A 25,353-nucleotide genomic window follows, 5' to 3' on the forward strand; every position below is an offset into this window, starting at 1 on the left:
TCAGTCTGGTTCCTTTGTCTTCTCTTTGGCGTGTGCTCTCCTGTGCTTCATGATCTCCGACGACGTAAAGGAGAATGTCTCGTTGCAGTCGGGACAGTCGTACTGTCGGCGCAGCGACTCCATCCCGGCTTTGTGGCTGCTGCTGGGAGTGGCCAGCTGGAGCAGATTCTCAGAGTCTTTGTAGTCATAGAAAAGGGGGAAAAAGATAAAAGACACAAATTGTGGTTACATGCTTGGAAGCATTTGTCCTAAATAAATCTGTGAGACAGTTTAGAATAAAGTTATTACCTATTAATGGGCAAATACCCGACAGCTGTAGGACTCTAACCCCACACTTGACCTGTATTACTTTCCACTCTGATCCTAAACTAGAGAAGATACTGCTTACCCCACCCACATGAACTGGCCTGGCAAATCCACTCTCATCAACTTTAATTCTGCAGGGTGGGATGCAGCAAGAATCTCTTGACCTTCTTTGTGGAAAGTTACTAAGAGCCAATTGGGTGTGGCTCGTTCACTTTCATCAACTCTTCATGTAAAGGGTCCTGGGAACCTAGCTGCACCCCATCCCTCAGCATCCTCCCTTCATCACCTTCTGCCGAGATGCCAGCCGAGCACTCCGCCTCATGCTGCAGTCGTTCTACCAGTGTGACCACCAGGCCCCTCTCACAGGTTGGACATGTCCAGTGCTTCCTCAGGACGGCTGTGTAGCTGGACTCCATACTTGATGCCGCTGTCTCCATTAAGCTAGTTGGAGTAAGGGTGGGATGTTGGAGTGGTTATACACAGTGAGTTGATATAAGCAATGTAGTAATGATACAAACACAGATATATCAAAACTTTTCACTCTTGACGTCAGCTTTAAAAATACAAGCATCCAAATATATTCCTCAATCAAACCAACTATCCTGACAGACTCCTTTTGTAAGAAATGATATTCTTTTAATCTGTTTGGCAACTAATACAACTAAAAGGATGCATTTTGAGATTTGAAGTATTTTATCCTCTATCACACAGAGTATACTTTTACAATTTACCTCAACTCCTCTTGTGGTATTCATAAACTTAATTGAAATTAATCTTTTTTTTTATTATCAAGAAAAATGTCAGAGAATATGTTTAGGCTCTTCCATGATGTTTGATTATGTCGAACTATTAACAAATAAGAGGATTAAAGATGAAGAAATGAGGATGGTGGCATAAGGAAGGGTGAAGGTATCTCAATGGACACACTGAAGAAGAACTCACCATCCATACGTCATGAAGTCTGTCACTTTCCAACCTCCTTTAGTAGGGTGGGGCTCGGAGTCTTTGCTGAAAGAGCCAAAGAACTCTTCATCAGACTTTCCTGCTGTTGGGACTGTATGTACAGAATCAGAGGAAGCAAAGGATGCAGTGAGAACTCTTCTGCATGATACTGATATCTCCCGTCATTTGATTTGATTTGGATCAATTGATTGATCGATCGATCAATTGATTGACTGTTTGACTGACTGATTGCTTGCTCGATTGATTGATTGATTGATTGATTGATTGATTGATTTGATATGATTTGATAAAATTCATAGTGTTCTTAGTAAAGTGTGAAAACAAATGGGCAAAAAGAGAGAAATTAGGACACGAGAGAACTACATAAAATATTCAAGAGACAACACAGTATGCCAATACTGCACAGAGATGTTGAATATGCAGCACCATCAGTACATAATAATGTGATTACTCCAGTCTGGGGAAGAAAAATTATATGATACTCCGATGGACGTACCTGATGGGCCAACATAGAGGTGCTGGAGGTCTGTGGCGCCGAGTCTTCTCACAGTGTACTCCACATGGCTGGACAGGTATTCAGCAAGCTTCTTTGCTAAGAGTCGCTCCTGGTGGATGGTCTTCAGGTTGGGCCCTGCCAGGTCTCCGCCCATCTTGGATTCTGAAGAGGTGATAGAAAGGGAGGTCAACATAAAGATTACACCTTTCTCAGATCCAACATTTTTCTAAATCATAATGCATGGAAGTGTGCTGCTTTTAGGAGGCAGGAAAGACGGATAGACATACAAATAGATAGAAAGATAGATAGATGGATGTATATAGAGAGAGAAAAAGAGGAAAAGTGACAGAGAGAGGTGTTGAGTCACTACGTAGTAACATGTAATCACATGTGTCTATAGTTTGAGAGTGCTAAAAATTCATGACTGAAGATGTGTGCTTGTATATGTACATATACATGTACATACACTTCAGTGCTCATAAATCCATGTGTTTACGGTTGGTTGAGACCTGTTAAACTTCAGGTTTACAACATTTTTTGGTTAGAAAATAAGAAACCTCTTATGAATATGAAAGAGCATGTAATTCCAAGAGGAATTCAACATTTATTTCATGAAAATTTGTTTTGAAATGGCTGAGTTTTCCAAAACTGAGTAATCTTAATAAAAGGTGGAACCCACACTACAGTAGGATCACTCTGTTTTACTTTGTTTTTGGATACCTCAGCCATTCCAGCACCGATTTTCATCAAATCAATGTTGAATTCCTCTTAGAATGGTATGCTTTGTACTATTTCATAGGTGGTTTCTTAGTATCTTGGAAAAAGTTAAAAGCCCAATTCTCATCTCTACCAAGACAATACTATCCCTTTAACATGTATCTTTCTATGTAGCAAATGAATTGTTTATGAAGAGCATGAAAGTTTATGAATGTCAAATACCCTGACATACAATCATCGTACACACAATGTAATCAGCAACAAAATATTCCTTCATTTTTTGTCTACTTGTGACCGTGCTCCTCAAAACAAACATAAAGTCGCACACACTGATTTTGCGTGAGGACTGAAAATAAGTGAAATGGGTCAACCTAGCCGAACTTGACTTTTTCATATTTTCTGAAAGAGTGCAGATCTTCTTTTACATTATGCTAAAATTTGGTATCATAAAACGGGCAGGAAAGTGTGTTTTTTTAGCAGTTTATCTCGAACATTTTTGGTAGAAAAGTGTGATTAGGTGTGTCTTTAGAATCCCTTTTTCATTTCTGAAAAAACCTTGTCCACACTCTTCACTTTCAACTCTAATAACTTTTGAAAGGATAGTGCTACTGCTTTGATAGTTGGCATTAATTATGGACAGAATGTGTTAATGAGGCATGCTTAATTTCAGTTTAATCTGATAATCCCTTCATTGTTGTTACTCTGGTGGTTTACTTCCTGTTTTTTTGTCCCATTCATCGCACAGCCAGCACGGTTTGGTACAGATTAAGCGCTTGAATAGACACTGTACTTCAGAGCCTCTTTTCTCAGTTTACACTTTTCCTGAGTTTGTGCTTTCTTTCCAATATTTAGATCGGTTAGGAGAGTCCATTTGATTTGAGTTATACATCATTTTAAAGCTTAACGTCTGCTCTTTCAGAATATGGTCTTAACTAAAAATCCATGTCTGGCGACTTTTTGTTTGTTTTGAGGTGCAGGGTCACATTTATTCATTTATTTTCATTGCATCAAAAAGGATGGAAGGTAAATTCTCACCTTTCAACCTCATCTCCAGAATTCTGATCCAGGCAGCCCGCAGACTGAGAACAGCCGGTAAAATTTCCTCTGCAACCTCCGAATCTGGAAAGCAGAATTCTAGCCACTCGTCTACCACAAGCCTGATGAAAAAGATGTGCAGATACAAGCACAAGCAAAAACACTTAGGCCAAAACTTTCTTATTGGCAGATTGATTGATAGTCAACATGAACACTGAAATGGACATGCACATATATAATCTCCATCTGGGCAAGCCTTGGGAGTTTGACTTGGTGGAGCCACCTGTGGATGCAGTTTGCCCAAAAACCTATCTCTACACCAAACATGCCTTTACGATGATTAGTTTAGGCTAAGTCTGGGCTCACTGCCAGCCAAGAATTTAAATATTCAGTTCATGAAAGCAAGTACAATGCAATATATATTGCAGTGCATTTGTTATGTAAATGCAATTATCATTACCGTAGCTTTCATTTTGACTGAAATCTATGCTTGATCATTAAAGTTTTATGCCATATGTACATTCAATAGAGTCTTGAAGTATCTCAAAGCTTAAGCTTGTAAGTTATGCACACATAAAATGCTATCATGAATGAGATTATGCATTGCTTAAACACCCATCAATGATATGCGCTATACACTGGGGCATATTACTACTTCTTCAGTCACATGGTACTACTCACTACTCTTCGAATATCATACTTCTGACTGGCCAATGAGATTCAAAATGTTTTTGTCTGCCCTGCTAGTTTCACCTAGTAAACTCTCCTAGGGATTCAGAACATCCAATTTTAGAGTCTCTAGATGTGAAGTATCATTGCACATGCACAATCATCTTTGGTATTATAGAGTGTGGAACACCAGAGTCTGTGTGGATGTTTACCACTCCCGAGTCTGCTCTTGTGTTCTTGTCCAGTATGAATACATTGTAAGCCTGGGCCTTGCCCAGCTCAAGCTTAGCCCAAGCTCAGTCTGAGCTCTAGCCCCATTGAGTGGCAGTGTGAAGGGGTGTAATTGATGGGTTACCTTGTGCAGGCCTGGTTTGTGTCCAGACTCCTGGCATACAGTAGCACAGTCTGCAGAGCTGGGACCCTCATGGTGTTCACCAAGTATGGCTTGTTTGTCTCCAGCAGTGACCTAAAACAAACCAAAGACCCTGACATAACAACTCAAATCTTGAGGAACACCAACTGAAGGAAACTAATGCCTAAATATAAGTGTTGATTGAGTGAAAGCAGCATTATTAGTCGAAAGCATCAGTGAAAGTTTGAGGAAAATCAGACATTCCATTCAGAAATGTTTAACTTTTCCAGTTTCAGTAGTGTCATTGGACAAGAAAATTATACACCTCACGGCATTCTACCAGACAACAATACAAAGAATGCAAAGAAAATTCAACATATTTTCATTTTTTTCTTACCGTAATGAACAAGCACTCTACTTTCCGCTTTCAGAAAGGAGGAGGAATGATATTACTCTTAACATACTCAGTATGTCAATAACAATGGAATGTGTGCTTTCCATGAGAAATGAACATTTGCGAATCTTTCATGCCATGGTGATGGTATGTACTTTTATCAAAACTGAAAAATGTGCAACAGCAAATCTCTGAGAAATGGATGTGATCAATCGGAAAACTCCTTTTAAGTATTCCATCTTCCACCAATCCTCATGTTCCTCACACCTCCTTCCATTGACTAAACCTCCTTCCACTGACCACTAGTACTCACACATACGCCAGCAGCTGATGCCTGGCACTGAGAACTCCTCTTTTCCCTGTGGTTTCCTCTGGCAGGGTGTCCCCCTCTGGGGGTTCAAGCAAATCAGGGTGATTGGCAAATATTCCAGTGGGGTGAAGAACAACAAATGGCTTTGCCTGTACACGACAGAGAGAGAGAGAGAGAGAGAGAAAAAAAAAAGATCCTACATGCATGTATACTACAATCACATCTATCAACTCACAGTGTTCAATGTTCCAAGTGCTGCGGTACAGTGTTCCTCTATATTGAAATCAATGTAATTGTAGAATGCTAACACTGCTAATATCTCTGATGTTCCAAAGTCCATTATGAAATGAAATAAAACCCAATTAAGACAAGGTTGCCATTTGCATAGTGTTAGCTGCGTACTGCCAAGGCCAATGCTACAGAGGATCAAAGAATGATGATGAATCGGTGGTAGGCCTATACCTTGGTGTGGAAGACCTGGTCGGACTCTCGTCGGTAGGAGTTGCAGTCATCAGCGATGGCTAGCTGAGGATAGAGGCCGCTGCACAGAATGACCTTCAGCAGGTTGATCTCACCTGTCACAAGACTTCGGTTCATATTGGACGTGGCCTGAGGGGCAGATAGGTCAACACAACAAACTTATGAATAACCCTGTGACAAAGAGTCTGGGGTCTGTTTTATGAAAGTCTTGTGAGAGACTTTTTTTTTTTTGCACATAAGACATACTTATGAGCAACTTCATGAAATGGATTTTTCTTCTCCTTGAAAGTCTTTCATAGCTACATATGAGCCACTTTGGCCATTCTGAGATTTAGGTAAATACTTTGTGAAGACTTCATGAAACGGAACTCTGGTCTCCCAAGTTACTACACTGTGTTCAATAGTATACAAATAATGACTGCTATGAGGGGCACAGTTAAAATTATGGGCCCAAGGTGATGTGAAAACCGTAACTATGCCCGAAGCGAAGCTGAGGGCATGGTTATGGTTTTCACATCACCGAGGGCCTACATAATTTTAACTGTATCCCGAATATCAAGCAGTCATTATTTGTTTTATATACCGAAAATATAGATTCCGAAATATAGATACCGAAAATATAGATTCTAGTCTCTTTTACAGCACTTGTAATCAATGCTGATCGACAGCGCGGCGGTCGTATCATTGGTGCGTACAGTGATCATCTACTAGTATGTGTACAGCGTACGTGTACTACCGATACCGTAACAAAGTAACGGGGTTGCGACTGTCTCCAAACCAGTCCGCTAGTATACAAATGATGCACAGGATAGAGTGTGTTAGTGAAGGTGCGGCGCACTCGAGAGTATTGACAATGGTGCGACATGCACGAGGCGCAGCCGAGTGCATGTTGGCAACCGTTGTCAATACTCGAGAGTGAGCCGCACCTTCACTAACGCCACGAAATAATCCTGTGCATCATTTGTTTTATAAAATGGGTCGAAAACTAACAGCATTATTCACATACCTTTGTGGGTCAATACCAGTCAGCTACATGTAGCACTCGCTCAAAAGTCAAGATGTCCGAAGATGTTCATCCCAAACATTTACGCACGTCGCACTCGGAAATCCCGCACATAAGTACTGTACGTACGTATAAGAGTATACGTACGCCACGTACTGTTATGCACAAGAAAGGCCGCCGGCTGTTGTGGCAGCCCGCGGCCCGAACTAGAAGTTGTTTACAGGATTGACAGCGCGTATAGTAGCGCGTGACTCACTTGTAACAACTGATTGAGTGCGCACTGCTAGTGTAAACATTGTGACGTACGTCAGGCCAGGGAGGTGGAAGAGAGACTCTTCTTAGTGCATACCTGAAGAAAATAATGCACGCACACGTGACTCATTTCAGCGCTTCCAATTGGCTACATTCTTGAACCCATTTTATAATCTCTTTTACAGCACGCTGATTGAATGTGCGGCGGTCGTATCATTGGTGCATAAATATGAGCGATCTATGTGTATGGGGTCGCGACTGTCTCCAAACCTATTTACTAACTGTGCCCATTCCCCGGTCACAGTAACTCAAAAATAGGGCACAGTTATTTTCATGACTCCCCTTTTAACCAATCAGATAAGAGGATTCTAGAAATGAGGTATATAATAGGTATTAAAGGGCATAGCATAGGGCAAGCAAATACAAACGCATCACTGACCCTGAGAAAATAAGACTCATGTCACTGGTCGCAAGGCATTTTTTCCATGTCGGACTTGGTCTCAGAGTAGAGACGTCCATCACAAACCTAGCCATGATCCTGTGACAATGACCGCAGACTTACTGGTCACTACATTCAGGTTTATAGAAGACATGATCCAAGCACTGGGCATGTGATACAAAAAGTCTATCAATAACTCTGAGACAATGACCCTGGTTTCACCTGTCACTAGTGTGTACGTCACCTCAATCTATTTCACTGCCGGATATATTAGGCTTATACCATACCTGTTATGAACAAGCTGGAGTGGACCAGTTACAAGAATAGATGTCATGAAATATGTGGCTTTCTTATTAACCCGTTGAAGACAAGTCCCGAGTATACCCGGGCAGGTGTCTATGGGAAATGTGTGTTGTAGCAAAATCAGTCCGTCTTCAACAGGGTTAATAGTATCTACAACATTCAAATGTTCATTAAAGAAATACCAACAGTGATCTGTTGCTAAGAGAGATACAGCAACAGCAACAACAACAACAACAACAACAACAACAACAACAACAACAACAACAACAACAACAACAATAAAAAACATTGCTGTTTTGGGACAAACAAACTCAACTGAAAAAAAAGTATACAGGGCAAGGGTGAGAGGATAGAAAACATATATTAGAATATGCTAAGTATCAAGACTGCCATGCAGAGATAAACATCAACTGACCTGTAACTCAGAGAGATCATGTGACAGCTTGAACTGAATGTCCGCCAGATTAGCCGCATCATTGTCGCCTTCATCCTCCTCATCGCTCGCCTCAACATCCTGCATGTGATAACCAGATCATCAGATCAGATTGACACAATGGTATCATCAAGGTTGTGATACAGGCATGACAGTTTTTCAATCACAGCTCACATTTTATGATGCGTACCTTCTTTAAATCATGGCCAATAAACCAGATTGATGCAATATCAGAAATATATGCTAGATACAGACATGAACATTTCAATTGTTGCAATACGCACAAATTCATATAGTATTATGTGCTCTCCAACATACCTACTGTAAAAGTGGAAATTTTTGCAGTGTTGAAATTTTTGCTCATTTCGCGCAACCAGAAACTGGCACGAAAATAAAAGAATGCAAATATTTTTGCTTGCCATGTGCTGCTGTTCGTGATGTCTTGATTCCACAGAATTAAAAACACACGAAACTCTTCTTACCCGGCAAAGCGTGTAAAATTAGTCACATGAAAATATCCACTTTAACAGTATATACATATAATCACTGTATTTCACATTAGTTTGAAACTTGCCATACATCCTCAATTTACTTTATGGTCTCAGTATTGAGCCCGATAGTTTGGTATTAAATGGAGAGTATAATTGTACAGAACAGTTTCTGCGACAAAGTACCATTAATTAATGAACTTTGTACTCACATCAGCTTCCAGCTTGAGAAGTTTCCTCCGCTTGGTGGCGTTCTGGGTCTTCCTCCGCAGCTCCTTCAGCTTGTATCTCTCCCTGTTCCTGGACTGACGCTCCAAGCTGCTGTATTCTCTCTTCTCGTTCTTGAGGCCCAGTAGATTATTGCCCTGTAAACAGCCATTCATCGGGATTTCCATACAAATTTAATAGGCAAAGTTGTGAGCATGTTAGGGCTATACAATTCCATGTATATTGGTTCTTATATTGGTGGCTTGCATCACAGCTATACAAACAAAACACTATGCAGTATTTCTACACAGCATGTCCATTATAGACAAATTATAACTTGGTAAAGAATGTGAATCTGAACTCAATCTGGTTTTACCCTACAAACCATTTACCAACATACGCCCACTGAGCTCGAAATAACTCCAATGTAGCTTCACAAACTCTGTGTACTTATTATTGCTGCTGGCTTCACAACAGAAAATTCATCATGACCAAATAATTGCATGCATTCGAATGCAACTTTTGATTGCAGCCAATCATGGTGACGATTAACATGTGGGCATGTTGCATGACTACTGAACCCAGTGCATGTTGCATAAATTTGTTATACAGAAAAATATTCTGTGAATTTGCAACTGGCTATCATTATGCTCTTGAATCTGTCTGACCTACAAAGTCTCATTATCTCATGTTTAACTTATTTACAATAAAATATCAGAGAATCCATTTCAGATCCAGGATGATAACTTTTGTGCTTCAAAACACAATACAGTCCGACCTCTCCTATCCGGCCTCCCTTTATGCGGATCTCTCTATTATCCGGATGTGATCTCGGCCTGATTTATTTTAAATTCTAATAATTACAGGGAAAGGGGGATTTCAAACTCAGACAAAATTCCTACACAAACTCACATAAATTACATATTGTTCCCAACATAATTAACATACATTCACATCTAATCTTCATCTAAATACCATGCATTCAGACATTCACTGCCTTCAAATCACTGCAAGAACATGGACAGAAAACTTTTAATTACATTAGGGCACGGTACAGGCAATCACTGTTTGAGCAAATTATCAGAGAATTCTGCTGACAAGGACATGATATATTCACATAAAATTGATACATGTACATGTAGCTACCACTGGATAAGTAGCTGCATTTATGAAACATTGAGTCTCCCACATCCGGCCAAATTCCTTATCCGGATCTAGGATGAGCGCCAGTCCCGAGGACAGGAGAGGTCGGACTGTACTATCAAATGATCTCCATTGGCTATAATTGGCTATATTCTTGAATCTGTCTTGCATACACAGTGTTGTGATTTCATACCCATCTCATGAATGTCAGAAGGTCAGAGATTTAATGTTTAGACCTTGGATGACAATTGTTGTGTTTAAAAATCACACTATTAAATTCCCATTTGTTGCTATAGTTGTTTAAAAAAAATGAAACATACGTCCAGGAGCTCCTTGAACTGTCTCTTGAGTTTGGACATCTCATAGAACCGCTGCTCCTCCAGTCCCCGCTTCTTGCACCATTTCCTGGTCGATGAGCTCCTGGATGCTTTCACCTGAAATGACAGGAAAAAATGGGGGGGGGGGGGGGGGGTGGAGAGACAGGGAGGGGGTGTATTCATGAATGACAAGTTAAATCGCTGTCCTCTTTTTGGCATAAGATCCACAGCTTCTGAAATATTCTTTTCAAAGGAAATGTTATGTGTACATCGTCATGTATATTCATGTCTACTCCCAAAACATGAAAGGGCTACTTTGGGTGAAACATGAAGTGCAAAATAACTATCCACAAATCTTTGAGACAGTACAGAGGCTTATAAAGGAGAAACACACAGGAAATGTCATGAATATTCATAACTGGTTTCTCAGTAGCAGTGTGTACAAAAGATCTTGCCTGTCACTACAATGTGATGGCAGGTTTGGGTGTGAGTGAACTGATTGAGTCATACCTGAATCCACTCGTCGTAGGCATTGAGGAGGGTGAACGGGTCCCCATGGTCCGACTCCAAGGATCTTCTAGCACTCTGAAACACAAAAGCAAACCCAAAAAAGGCTTTCATCTTGGTTTATACCATTGCAAATGAACATGAATGTATTGGTTGATGTACAGGTAGAAGATGTTACTTCTATCAAAATTGAAAGTGATGTAGAATGTAGTAGTTTGTCATTTGTCTGAACTTAACTACCAGTAGTGATTAACAGCAAGTATGTTGTCGTACGATACATTTACCGGTATTATCAAAATAAATGTTGATGTGAAGCACAAACCACAGAATGAGACCACTCAAAACTCTTCACATTGAATTGAGTAAGAACAATGAATCAACAGGAGAGGATGCAAATCTACAGAACCTTCATTTCATTTTATCAAAATACCTGTTGCTCCCATCCAATGCAAAGAGAGTTACATGCATACATGTTTTTAACTGATGTGTTTCCCTGAACATCATTCTATTAACTGGCTGAGAATAAAGTACCATGAAACATCAGATTATGCAATACCAGACCAGTATCTCTGGATAGTACTGATGCACAAGCATCACTCTGTACAGGACTCTAGAGGAAGTTCAAGAAAATTTCCACAAACAAGTTTTGCTGATACATGTACGTGTATCTGAGGGGGCTCACCATTGCATCGTGGTCCCTGTGCGCTCTGCTGGTGAATGGTGACTGGACACTGAGGGCAGCAGCTATAGACAGGACAGGGTCAATCATCTGGAGACAACACATTGACAGAAAAAACACAGAAAAACTGGGTACAGAATACAAAATAGTATGTGGGTGTGATACCACTCTCACTGCAACATATGCACAATGCATTGGTTATCACGGTGTGAGTGTCAGGGCAGTTATAGGTTTTGAATAGTAAGTATCAGGCTGCTCGAAGTCAGAAGATGGCGAACTTTGCAGACTCTGCTGTATGATGATGTTCAAGTACATGAAAGATATTCCAGACAAACAAATCCACCTTAACTCTGATACTGCAGCTTTTTCATTGGCATTCAATTAATCCACTCCCATCCCTAAATTTGACCTTAATGTCTAGCTATACCACCATCTCAGGCACAAAGACTTAACAAAGCTACAAATTAATTTATTCATTCATTCATTTTTTTCATTTCAAGCAGAAATATATAAATATTTTACAGAAGTTGAATGCATAAATTACATCACAACGTATAATAAAGGAAATGTATTATTTTGCAAAATATTGAAAGTATACAGAAAGGCTGGAAATGGCACAGATTCTTGTGAGAATAAAAGTATAACCACCTTATATCTAAGTTCATATTCAAGGGGGGAGGGGGTGGTGAAATGAGCCCATAGCTGATAAGATTGATTTACAATCATCAGCATCACAAGAAATGCACCACACCTTGAAGATGGTGCCCATAATGAGCATCTTGCCGATGACAACGTCCACGGGGAGCTGTGAGAGCATCCGGCCCGCCGGGGTCAGGGTCTCCTTCTCTGTGAGGGCGCCCTGCTCCTTCAGAAATGTTATGGAATTCTCCACGCTGGCAGGCGGGGGAGGTTCAATGAAAGGAAATCTGGGAAAGTACACAAAATGGCAAACAAACAAACAAAGAGTGAATAAAAAACAACAGCAAAATCATAACACAGTGTTGTGGTCTGCTACCAAATCACGCCAATATACCTCGAAAAGCATCCTAATTTCATAACCACACAGGTGATTATGTCCCATTTTGGAAAGTATGGTATTGAAATACATATTATTAACCTGTGAACTTGTGCCCAAGGGAAAAAAAAATGAGGCTCCGGTTAGATAAAAACCACGAACAAAGCCATATAAGCACCTTATAGTGGATCCCTCCCTCACTCACTGCTACAAGTTTGAAAATTGAATGTAACGAGAAGTAACATGCATCAAAATAAGTAAACAAAAATTGAGAATTAACAGCATCTAACTACCATTTCCTTTTCCAACTTTGGACAGTGTGTACAAAGCTGTGAGGTTTTCTGTGCCAATCAGCTCTCAAAGCACATAGAGGGTTAAATAACCCACTTACTGCCGTGGGTCTTTCAGTCCAAGGGCCACCATCTGCAGGAGGAGGGAGTCCAGAGGAACTCGCTGGATCTCTGGGGTGGAGTAAGCCTGGAAGGAGTCGTAGTCTGACTCTGCGTAGAGACGGAAACACACCCCTGGCCCTGTGCGGCCTGTAGGATGGAAAAATATCACAAAATATCAATATCAACATCACTATCTTGATTACCTGGTGACCACAAGAATTACATGTCTAGGTGTGTTGTTTTGTATTACAATCACACAAAGTTACCAAAACCAAGGGGCAATGGTTGTAATACCAAAGATGATGAATTCCAAACCGGTTTGTCTGTTTCTTATCAACAATGTGAAATTGACAACTTCAAGAAAAAGGGGGGGAAATCAATATGCATTTAGCTTCGTTTACTCCATCATAATGGTCCGATGGCAGGTCTAACAAAAAGAAACTAAAAATAATCTCGTTTTGAGAGACCTACAGTAATTCCACTTACATTTATAAAATGTATACTACTTAACTACAGAATGGAGATAAAAAGGTCAAATTTCAGTGAAAATGCCTTAAAATGCAAATACATTTCCTTTGCCAGGATTAGAGGAGAAATACCAACAAGCAAAAAAAGAAAAAAAAATCACATTATAAAAGTAAATAACAAAAACAAGGAAAACACAACTATAATTCTAAGTCCAGAGGCCTTCTTCTTGGTAAGGTATCTTATTGATCATCATATGAACCTTAAAACTGTGAGCAATTTCACTGTGTCATGTCATCAATAACAACTGGTATTTTCACACGATTATCAGTTCACAAGCTTCCCTTGTACACTAATCAGAATTTTATTTTCCCCCGCCTTCAGTTGCTGAAATACAGAAAGAAGAAGCAAAGGACCCTACCCGCTCTTCCTTTGCGCTGCTCTGCGCTGGCTCTACTGATCCAGAACTCCTGCAGTTGTTGCATCATCGCCTGTGAGTTAAAGTTCATCTCCTTCACCTGCGGGCGTGAAGACAAGGAAATCTCACTTTAAGCCCAAGAAAAAGCATCCATGACAAGACAAAATGACAATGCTATAGGAAAGGAAAAAAAAGGTAAACTCCTGTATATTCTAGACTAGCTGGACATGCAAAATCTGCACAACAATTCTGTCAGAGACATACTACACTTCTGTCAAACATTGTGAACACTTACGAAAGTAGCCACAGAGATGTGATTATGTGGGGTATGTAACATTATCACTATTTCTTCATCAACATACAAAGAAAGAGTTTTTAACTTCTGAAAGTTTGATCCTGCAGAACTTTGCTTGGCATAGCTTTTCTTAGGACGTAATATATGACTCCAATATTATGATTCCATGCATGCAAATACACCCACTTGCACACCCTAGAGAAAATCAAATTGCTTGAATATCTTGTAGTTCATAGTTGACAGGCCTTACCTTGCCAGAGTCTACAATGAACCTGACACCATCGATAGTGACCGAAGTTTCGGCTATGTTGGTCGACACAATGCACTTCCGCACTCCATCGGGAGCTATATCAAATGCCTGCAACAGAAAAAGAAAATGCAAGCAGTTTACCAAATTTTGAAATCACTTGCTGGGATCTCTTTGGTGTTTAATCAACTTTTCTCACCAATAAAAGTTATCATACTGTTCTATTTTCTGACAATGAAATGTTGTGACACAAACAGAGAAAGAAACATTCCACAGTGGCACATAAAGTAGTGTATCTATTCCAAGCTCATCTGCTCTGTTGGACTGATTATCTGGGTGAATCCCCCAGTGTTATGATATGTATATTGACTGACTGAGATTATTTCCAAACATCCCATATAATATCTAATACATGGGTGCGACTACATTGCTAATTTGATGTTGGCAGAAAGCGACAAATTTTCAACAGGCAAATGCCCTGGTAGGGGCCTTCCATTTGTGTACTCAGTAGAGGCAGACTGCAGATTTTGCAAGTGGCAAAAAAGTGACTGAAATGCAGCCTTTAACACATCACTCAAACATATAAAATTTCAAGACTGGGTGATGCACATTATAACATAAGCGATTGCATGGCTCATACTGTTGCTTTTTACAATACTTTGCACTAATAAAATGTTGTCATTTTTTTTTTCAATCACTACCTTACACCAACTATTTTTGCTTGGTAGCTTGTGTTTCATAGTTACCATCATATAGTAATACAGAGTCAGGTTTATAATGAGTACATGAAGGAGGCCAAAAAAAAAAAAATAGAAAAAAAAAACAACCACAACAACAATTGCAAAGCATGCACTTGATTGTGTTATCATGTACACAATCATGGCATAACAAACTACAGGAGTATGCCGCTTTGAAGATCGGTTTCAGCACAGCCAGAGCAAACAGTGATGCAAGACTAGCAGGGATGTGGATGAATGCCCAAATCACCTTGTCCTGTTCGGCCACTGACAGAGAGCTGTGGAGGGGCAGCACGATCCAGCGCTTGGTTTGGCTGGCGTACAGCCTGGCCGCCTCGACGACGCTAGATATCTCGGACATTCCGCTCAGGAAGATGAGCAGGTCTCCCCTCTCCGTCTCGGGGTACTTGTGGTCGATGCGCTGCATGATGCGGAGATAGGGTCGGGGGTCTAGTCTCTCTGAACGGCTGCTTTGCTCCTGATTGAGAGACATTTAGTGAAACATTTTGGTGAAAATTAATTTTTTGGACTGACTGTCAGATTATCAGTAATAGTGATGTCCTTTCCAAATCCTAGTTGTCTTACCCCAAAAATGATGCCACCATGGCATGCCAAAGGAAAGGCAATCCCATTTATTATATTGCTTCGGCTGCCATGTTTTTTTCACTCCCCTGAACATTTGACATTTTTTTACATACGTGAAGTAAACTTAATATTTTTTCACAGTTTTATCAAATAATTATGAATATATGTATGTGTGTATATGATTATTATGTATTGTTTTAATGCAATAATGACATTTTATATTTGATTGTATTACACAGCTGTATGTCACTCCGCAAATTCAGCTACTTGGCTGCCATGGCAGTATTGTGAATAAACCAGATTGAATTTTTGAAAAAAAAATTGAATTGAATTGATGTATCGTCGGCCCAACAGCGACATATTACTAACTATGCCAAAATGTAATCTGGATGCAAAGTTGAGATTTATCTCATAGGATAAGTTAGCCCAAGGTAAGTTTAAGGAGATATTTGGAAGTAAATAATTGACAAGGTCATATGCAATTTGTTCAAATTTGCTCTTTCTCATCAATTGGTCTGTTATTTCTCTCTCTTGCTTTCACCTCTATTTGATTCTACTCATGCAAAATTCCCAATAAATTATTCCTTCTCTCCCCCCCCCCACCCCCACATGATTAACTTCTGCAAGTGTCTCTGCTTCTTACTTACTCCTACAGAATGATTACCTGCCGATAAAATACTAGCTACTTACCGCCTCACTTATTGGGACATATTCAACCTGGATGGGATACAGCCGTCCAGGAACCTGTAGCGATCATAAAAACAGAATTTATATGGAAATACAGCAAAGAAAAAACAAAAGTCAAAATCAGATACTCTTTGAGACACATCAGATGGCCTCTTGCAACTATGACACACAGGATTTTTGCAAACAGAAAAATCTATAAATAATAAAAAAAATGTTTTACATTGAGTCATGATATCTAAAACTTCAGCAAGCAAACACACTTACACAATACCAAACTTAGTATTACTCTTTTATAAATGTCAAGAAACATGTGCCCATATCATTTTAGGAAATCATGTTTTAAAGCATGTGTATTCTAGGAAAAAAAATTTAATGATGGAAAAACCAACAGCACTGTCTCACCTGGATGACAGGTGCCTTCTCAAAATACTTGGAGAAGAGGTTGATGTTGATGGTTGCTGACATCAGCACCAGTTTCAGGTCCTCCCGCTGCTCCATCATGCACCGGAGGACACCCAGGAGGAAGTCGCCATGGAGATGCCTCTCGTGCACCTCGTCAAGGATGATGACGTTGTACTGGGAGAGCACCGGGTCCACCTGTAGCTGTCGCAGCAGCAGTCCTGAAATCACAGCACACAGACCGCCCCTTGGCATGTATCATCATTGCTTAACCCGTTGTGAATGGGCTGATTTGGCTACAACACGCATTTACCCATAGATACCTGCCTGAGTATACTCAGGACGCGTCCTCAATGGGTTAAACACCACTTCGAAAACAGGTGTATGGGAATTGTCTACCAGTTCATATGCTCAACAATGCACTCATAGCTTTCCACTTTGAAGTTCACAAGGTAGTGAAATGAGAACTATACTCTTCCTCTTTCAAGACCATGTTGCATTGATTTCTCCATTGCCCCTATGAATTCCCTTTAAATACATTTGTCTAGTTCATTTCTGAAGGCCCGTATACGTGAAATGTGTGCAAATGTGCCTTGTGTATGTGTGTGTGTGTGTTTGTGGGCACAAGTAAGAACAATATATGAAAGCTGGATTGTCAAAGAGGACAAAGGCTGTAATTGTGAAGAACAACAACAAAAACGGACAGATATAGGATTGTGCCAGGACCAATCCTACAAACTTTACCTTCTGTGAGAAAGAGGAGCTTCGTTGTCTGTGTCCGTGTGGTCTCAAATCTGATCTGGTAGCCCACCTGAGAGCCGTACTCATGGAGGGTCTCGTAGCCAACCCTCTTGGCCAGAGAGATGCAGGCGATCCGTCTGGGCTGGGTGACCGCCAGGGAGCTGAACCCTGCACTCAGCAGGTACTGGGGCACCTGAATATGAATGGAAAACATTTCTTTACCTACAGTGAAATAAGGATGTTGTTTATAAACACAGTTTATATTCTACATTTCTGACAGGTATTCATGCAGACAAGTTACAGTGCAGCCATCAGATAACACCTTAACAACATCTTTTGACAGTCTATCCTGTTATTACCACATAAACATGTGGTAACCAATCCATTATATCAGCTCCAACACTCTAAAATTCACTACCCCTAATGATTAGATTATCTCCCCTTGATTCTTTTATGGAGGCTCTGAAAACTAACCTGTTATTAAAGACATTAACGATATCATATTTGTATGACAAGCACATACAGATTGATGATTATTTTGCACCTTATAGATGCAAAATATTACAATCAATATCAAATGCATGAGAAAGGTTGAGTCTAGCTTGTTGGAGTTCTTCCTACCAGAGATTCTGCATCTCATACATCAGGGTTGTTTAAGCAGACAGAAGCGTCCTATGACTTTTGCTTTCACATGTTAAAACAGCATTTTGCATGGTGCATCTTTTACGGATACCAAGTGCTAGAGTCAAGCCTGTCTATAGTGGCCACCTGTCTGTCGTGGCTATCTTTTATGCTTCCCTTATATGGTCATTGAAACACAAATTTGATCATGTGCAGTATCTCTTTCAGAATTCAGATTCCTGCTACATATATCAAATAGTCTGATGGAACTTATGCAGACTGGTGATTACACTTTTTACAGTGCAAAGCTTGTCACGAATGCTTCATCTCCAAAGAAAGGACTTACAAACCTGAGTTGACTTTCCACATCCAGTGTCTCCGGCTACGATGACCACGCTGTTATTGTGGACTGCATCCACTATCGCATCACGGTACCGCGCTATGGGCAGGTTGGCCTGGTCTTTGCGTAGCTTGACCAACTTGGCAAACTGTCCGAGGTAATGTCAAGAAGGTGCATATTCAATGTCCGTGTAATGGATTTGCGTCTACTCTTGGAGGCAGACTTGTACTTTCAAGTACTTCAGCATTCATTGTATTTGAGTCATGATCTGGTTTTACATGGCCACAAAGAAAACAACGAAGGCTTGTAACCAAGCAACCATGGGATGAAACACTTGAAATCCCCTCTGGAGGACTCAGCAATGAGGAGAAAGTGCTTTGCTGAAGGGTACATCCGCTGCTACCATCACAGACCTCACAAATGATAGTCCATTATCCAATCTGCTGAGGCGAAACAACTCGGAGGTGTTTCTGCACCTATTACAGTCCTCCGGACTGGCAGTTTTCTTTCATTACATCGAAATTTTGTGATAACCAAACAAATAAACAATAGAAATAATACAGCGGATAATGTTGCGACGTGAATTTTTACTTTGTTGTAACCGGAATTTTGTTATAACCATGTTCGTTATAATTGGAGTGCACTATTTCTTCCTTTTGCGTTGCTTTTCACTATTTCAATTTTGTGGTATATCTGAATTTCTTTGATTATTTTCAAAATGATCTGTCAGATGGTTTACTTTTTTTTTTTTCTGGCAACACACTGTAGAGATTTCGTGTGTCATTCTAACATGACAGGATATCACTGTATAATACACATACACAGCTGCCTTGACAAGCAAAGGGTTAACAAGTTACAGTCACTGCATTCAGTAGAAACCATGTCTGTTATTTGCAGACATGTCAGCATACCTGTTGCTTCTGGTTGAAATCCTTGTAGTGCAGCAGCACTTTCTGGAATTCTAGAATGCGTTCAGATGTCAGCTCATCCTTCTCCTCTGGGTGGAGGATAAAAAGAAATCAAAATTTCTTCAATACTGTTCATAAGTAAAAATCTTCTATACACTCCTTTCAGCACTACACATGGATGCCAAATGATACTACAGTACTCTCCGCATAATCGGGTAGGCTCGAACACAGCGTTTCTTACCCGATTAAACGGAGTACCCGATTAACAGAAGAGCACGTCTCATTCACAATTGACACACGCAATGTGTATGTACATGCAGAGTACACTTCACCAAACACCTACACCGTATGCTTATCACACGTGCTTGCACGGCACATTATACATGCCTTGCACTAGCTCTGGCTCAGTCACGAGCAATAATTTACACTCTTTTTATGAACAAATATGTCTTCAATAAACGTTGTCGTTTATTAAGCAGAGAATGCGATTAGCCGTGGAAATTTGACATGCAGGATTTCTTAAAATCTGCGATAAAATATGGGTAGAAATTAGATAAGAAGAAAATTATTTACCCATTTATGCGGAGAGGCAACGCGATTATCAGGTAATTTTAATGTGCATTGGAACTGATTATGACATTACTACCCAATTAAACGGAGTACCCGTTTAAGCGATACCTGATTACACGGAGAGTACTGTATTTCCATAGTGATTGACAGAACTACTTGAAGAATACATCCCAAAAGAAGGGACTGGGTATGTGACAACATGAGAAACAAGATTGAGTCATCAAAAGAAAATATGGCATGCTATCTTATCAAGGATCTGCCACACAAAGATTCCACATTGTTTTTCATTTCAAACTGCATTCAAAATTCTGCCAAACATTGTCATTCTTTTCAGAGATTTACTTCATACAAAAAATAAGACTAAAATAACATCTCTACAGTAAAAGAATGTAAAATTGTATGCTGGGATTGTTGCTGATGTATAAACAGCCATATATTCTTTTTTCCTAAAGTTACATTGCTGTATGTATCTTTGTCTACAATTATGAAGAAATAGAGGAGAATGCAGTGTGCTCCTCAAAGACAGGTTTATGAATACAGAGCAACAACATGTTCTCTTGTGACACTCCATAATAATTACTTCTATACTGTGACAATTACCTCCACTGGCAGCCACATGGCTGTAATGCTTCAGAGTGTGTTTACTGGGAACCCTCAGCTCCATGTTGATGCCATGTTTCTTGTCATACTTCAGGGGGAGTCCAAACTTTCCAGATCGCTGCTCATCCACTTCCAGTTTCTCTTTTCCTGTGGCAAACAAGATGATGTAGAACATGAATCTAGTATTCCTGTGACCAGGTGCAGGCACACAGAAAATTAGATTCCTTTCACTAGCATTTTTGCAAAGCTATTCCTCCTTACTCAGACATTTCTAATGCTACCATTGATATAGTTGCTAAAAAGTATGAATGGATTTATCGCCAGAGTTTAAAAAAGAAAAAGAAATCAAGCAAGACCAAACTTCACAAGAGTTCAGAATTTATTTTTGTGTCAATAATTTTTGCATTGCACTGAATTTTAAAAAAAAATCTTTTCAAAAAAAAAATTCTTTTTTGGTGTGTCTGCAGCTACAGTGCATAGGTGTGTATACATCACACATTTATCACCATACCAAAAGCATATAAGGTGCTTTGAGTTTGACACTGTGACTGCACAGCAACTTTAACCCGTTGCAGAAGGGTTGATTTTGCGACAACACGCATTTCCCATAGACACTTGCCCGAATAGACTCGGGACTTGTCCTCAATGGGTTAAAGAGTGAAGCTGCAGTACATCACATATAGCTCTACTTGCAGACATAAAAGCAACTTTTTAAAGATGTATCTCACCTTGCTGTTGGCCCTGTCGACTGCCCAGCTTACTTTGGAATGTTTGGTACCGCTCAAAGAAAGACATAAAATCAGCATAATCCTGACTTCCCCTGTGGAGGAAAAAACACACACATGAGTACATGCTGATTTACCCAATGAGATAGAACTTTGGTTTTATTCAAATAATGCTCACACCTTGTAAACAGAAGGTCTATGAAACACAATCACGATAAGTTCGAAGAGGAGCTTGGTAAACACATGTGATAAAATTGGCAGTGTTAAATGGAAAATAAAGAGGAACAACTGACAAAGGTCATGCAAGAGATAGATTCACAACAGTCTTTTCCCCTTAGAACCCAAGTTTGATGCCACCACTCATAAATAGTTGAAGTATGTGACAAACTGGATGTGCCTCCATGATAAGAAGACAACTGATTCATGTCTCATTGGTTGATGTCCAGCCAATCTCCAAAGAAGATGTGTCTTTTATGATGGTTATTCCTTTTTGGCATCCCTTTTTATAAAAGATGAGCAGTAATAAATAATGGCAAAAATTCAGGGATGCATGAATACACACTGCACACAGAATAATGAAATAAAAATTGAGATTACTCCACTGAACATGTTTAAGCACTAATCTGACATATTAATCTATAAAGGACTATATGTGAAGGTTATACCATATCAATTTTTGTCAGAAATAATTTGGCTTTCTAGGAGGGGTGGTCTCAAACACTTTTGCTACATACAGTTCTGATTTTCACATTTGCATGTATTTCTGGATGGGATTGACTTTTGTTTTTATCAGTAGATACACATTCAGTTGAAAATTAATTTCACTTAATGAATAAATAAGCAGAATATACACGACATTATGTTAGAGTTTAAAATGAATCTCCAGATTGCTCAGAACATTGCAGGATCAAACAGAGATCATCAGAGGCACAAATACACGTGGTGGAATTCTTTTGTGCATTCCTAGGACTCTGACAGATCTATTTAAATATTTACAGCCAGTTAGAACTCCAGCTCTTGCACCTCCTTCAAATGATAAGCCACTGTGTATGGTTTTGGAAGTGACATTTGATATTTGTACAATGGACTATTTACTGAAGTAAAGATCTAATAAATTAACCATCTGCTTTTTCTAGCATCTTACCTTGCTACCATCAAATCCAAAAAAGAATCTGTTAGGTATTAAATCTTGGACACTGTCCTGGTTGATTGAATTTCTGACCTAAAAAATCCAAGTTCTGCTGAGGCAAGTTTATCCCCCTCTATTTTCTATATTGATTCATCTAATTCCTTCAATCTTACTCTGCAAAATTCCACTGAATGTTAACATGTATATATATCATACTTATCAAACATTTGAAAGAATGTGAGATCAATTTACACACAAAGAACAAGCAACTGGACTTTGTAAAGAAAAGCATCACTTACTTTTTAAAGACACCATCAACATCGAAAAAGAGTCTATCAAGTTCATAACGATGGGCACCCCAGTCAAAAAGTTGGTTCGATGATGAAGCGGTCCCTGAGGTATTTGCTCCTTCTCCTGTCGTCTCCCTGATAGACTCTCTCTGTTTTTTAAATTGACCAGAGACAGAGATCATTGCATAAAATTATTATGAGTCATGCATCTTTGTTCATGACACTAAGTGACCATGGGGAGCACTGGGAACTTTTTGGTTCCCTTTTGTCTTTGGAAACATAAGACGTCAGTTGATCAATCCTTGTAAGGGTGTGAACATGTTTTATTCAGAAACATTATACCACGGAGCTAGCTCCATGATTATACATATTTGGGGGGGGGGATACATTGTAGCTCACAGGGAAAGTCTGACGTTTGATTGTCTCACTGACACAGAAAAGATAGAAATCAACATTGATTAGCCTACTGGCACATGGTTATAACACACTGGATAAAAGTCACAAGCGATTCCAAATAATGCTGAACCAATTTGACATAATGCTCTAATATTCACCTGACTAGTTATGAATACTGTCAGAGGCTATGCATAACCTTCAGTAAGTGCAGTATATTATAATATAAACTGATAGTTTTCATATTTCCCTCCTACATTTTCTTTTTCAAAGCCCTGGGAGATTTTTAAAACATAATTGCAATAATACTAAAAAACAGAACAATCTATCATATTAACATTAGACATGATACGATACCTTTGTACTGAGTAATGACAATCCACAATTTTAAGAAGTACTCTTTGGCTAAGCTTGAGAATTTGTGGGAATCATCATTTGGATGGACAGTTCTTATAAAAGTGTCAAAGCAAACATTAGTTTATTACATTACAATACTATTACAAACAAATGAAAAATCCAAACAGTTGAATTGACAAAATCATTTGATAGATCAAAGCTACATAACTTACATGAGGTTGACCCTGGTACTCCATGCTTCTCTGGGATACCGTCTGTGGTGGTGATGATGCAATCTCCCTCTCCAACTTTGGATGCTCACCACATTCTGTCCTGCTCTTAGAGACTTTCTCAGGGGGTTCTACTGGCAGGTCATCCACAGTGTAGCCGTAGTAATTCCACAAATCTTTTCTGTCTCTACCAGAGTGACTTCGCTTTCTGTCACCATCATTCTTGGAACGGGACCTATCCCTCTTGTGTTGAGATCTTTCCTCCTCCCTATTGTAGTCTTTGTTCCTAGATATGGAAGAGTGACGACTGTCTGGGTGTTTGACGTCAACCCGCCTTCTCTCCCGGCTGTCCCTCCGCTCTCTTTCATGGCGATATCTATTCTCCCTTCTCCTGTGGTCTGAAGACGAGTGGTCTCTGCCTTCCCTTCTGTGCCGAGATCTTTCTGATGACTGCTTGGACCGATCCATTTTATCTCTTTTGCCACAGGCATTCTAATCTGCTCCTCTCTTCTGAGTGAACATAGTGTGAGAGTGAGAATTGCACACAAGAAAGGAAACAAATGTACTTTATTGACTTCTCCAAGTTTGTAACTCATTTTGTACAGATGTCCAGTAATTGTGCAACAGTAATTTTAGTTATTTTTACAGTCACATACTACTACTAGACTGGAAAGCAAAGTGTGATTTCAAAGCTTCATTTAATATCAATCTGCATTCCTGAGTCTTGACATACAGTGTCACAGGTTGTAAAGTTTTATTCAAAGCAGCAAAAGAGCTAAAATTCTGTTCAAAAATTAACAATGAACACTCTATAATGACCCTGTTAGTGTTAATCACCATCATCATCATCATCATCATCTGGGTACAAGGAGAGGTAGATCCTGTATTGCCTGTATTAAGTAATCCTTTGTCAATTCTTCAGATTACCAGTGAATTTACAACAAATATTGTCACTAGACCCTAGTAATTTGTTAGTGACAAAATTTACTTATTCTAGTCTAGACGCAATACTAGACGACTTGTCTAGTCTAGACTCCTTGTGTCTATAATGTTAGACATCTTCTCCCAGATCTAAAAAAAAACAGCAAACAATTTCTCTGCGTGCATTTACTGAGCTGCAGGGCTCACCTGCTCACAACACTTAAAATAAAGTTTATATTTAATAGAAAATAAGATACTTTATTAATATTTAACCATAATTACTGACATCGAGTCGTCTAATTAACTGTACGACATGTGATGTGAAATGATGTGATTTGTAGAGCTAGTTAGTAGAGACGAGGTTCTTCGCGATTGTCCATTGCGAATTGCAGGCACTGGGACATGTCATTGCCTTTGTTGCCTTCATCTGACTCATTACCATCATTAAAGTGAACGAGTGGGACTGGGATGCACAACTCGAAGTAAAGGCAGTGTTGTCCACTTTTACTTATAGATTATCATGACAACTTAACAAGACAAGAATCATCATCTGTATATCTAATACTTCAGAACTGCATTAATCAGCACTATCACTCACTCTTTTCTTGTGAGAACTTACGATCTCAGTCTCCGGGCAGTTTGTCCATCTCTCGATCCTCGTCGTAGACTGGTATGCTATGCATGGAGGAAAGGGTCTGTGTTGTTGATGTTGTTGTTGTTCGTGTTCGTGCTGTTCGTGTTTATCGGCGCTTTTCAAAATCTGCGCCACAAGAGGTACTAGTATGCTACTGAGTAGTCCATGAAAGAGTCTGGAAA

General features: G+C 39.6%; 1 protein-coding gene across 1 annotated transcript; it reads right to left on the reverse strand.

Annotated features, from left to right (window-relative positions):
- On the reverse strand, positions 1-23,643 carry LOC139741618 (probable ATP-dependent RNA helicase DHX34). The gene is made up of 27 exons (XM_071652196.1): positions 23,620-23,643; positions 22,667-22,806; positions 21,242-21,333; positions 20,514-20,660; positions 19,347-19,432; positions 18,446-18,583; positions 17,478-17,667; positions 16,737-16,954; positions 16,338-16,391; positions 15,313-15,540; positions 14,329-14,436; positions 13,787-13,883; positions 12,900-13,047; positions 12,245-12,419; positions 11,497-11,583; positions 10,818-10,892; positions 10,311-10,424; positions 8,853-9,005; positions 8,135-8,233; positions 5,705-5,851; positions 5,246-5,391; positions 4,542-4,652; positions 3,518-3,639; positions 1,766-1,927; positions 1,249-1,360; positions 593-747; positions 1-176 (listed from the first exon to the last, which is right to left on the reverse strand). Exons 1-27 carry the CDS (start codon positions 23,641-23,643, stop codon positions 1-3), a joined length of 3,504 nt encoding a protein of 1,167 aa, XP_071508297.1.
- Positions 23,644-25,353: the final 1,710 nt, after the last annotated feature.

The sequence above is a fragment of the Diadema antillarum genome, unplaced genomic scaffold, assembly GCF_040938485.1.
Source record: "Diadema antillarum isolate AM-2024a unplaced genomic scaffold, OU_Dant_1.0 seq00000941_RagTag, whole genome shotgun sequence".
NCBI lineage: Eukaryota > Metazoa > Echinodermata > Echinoidea > Diadematoida > Diadematidae > Diadema > Diadema antillarum.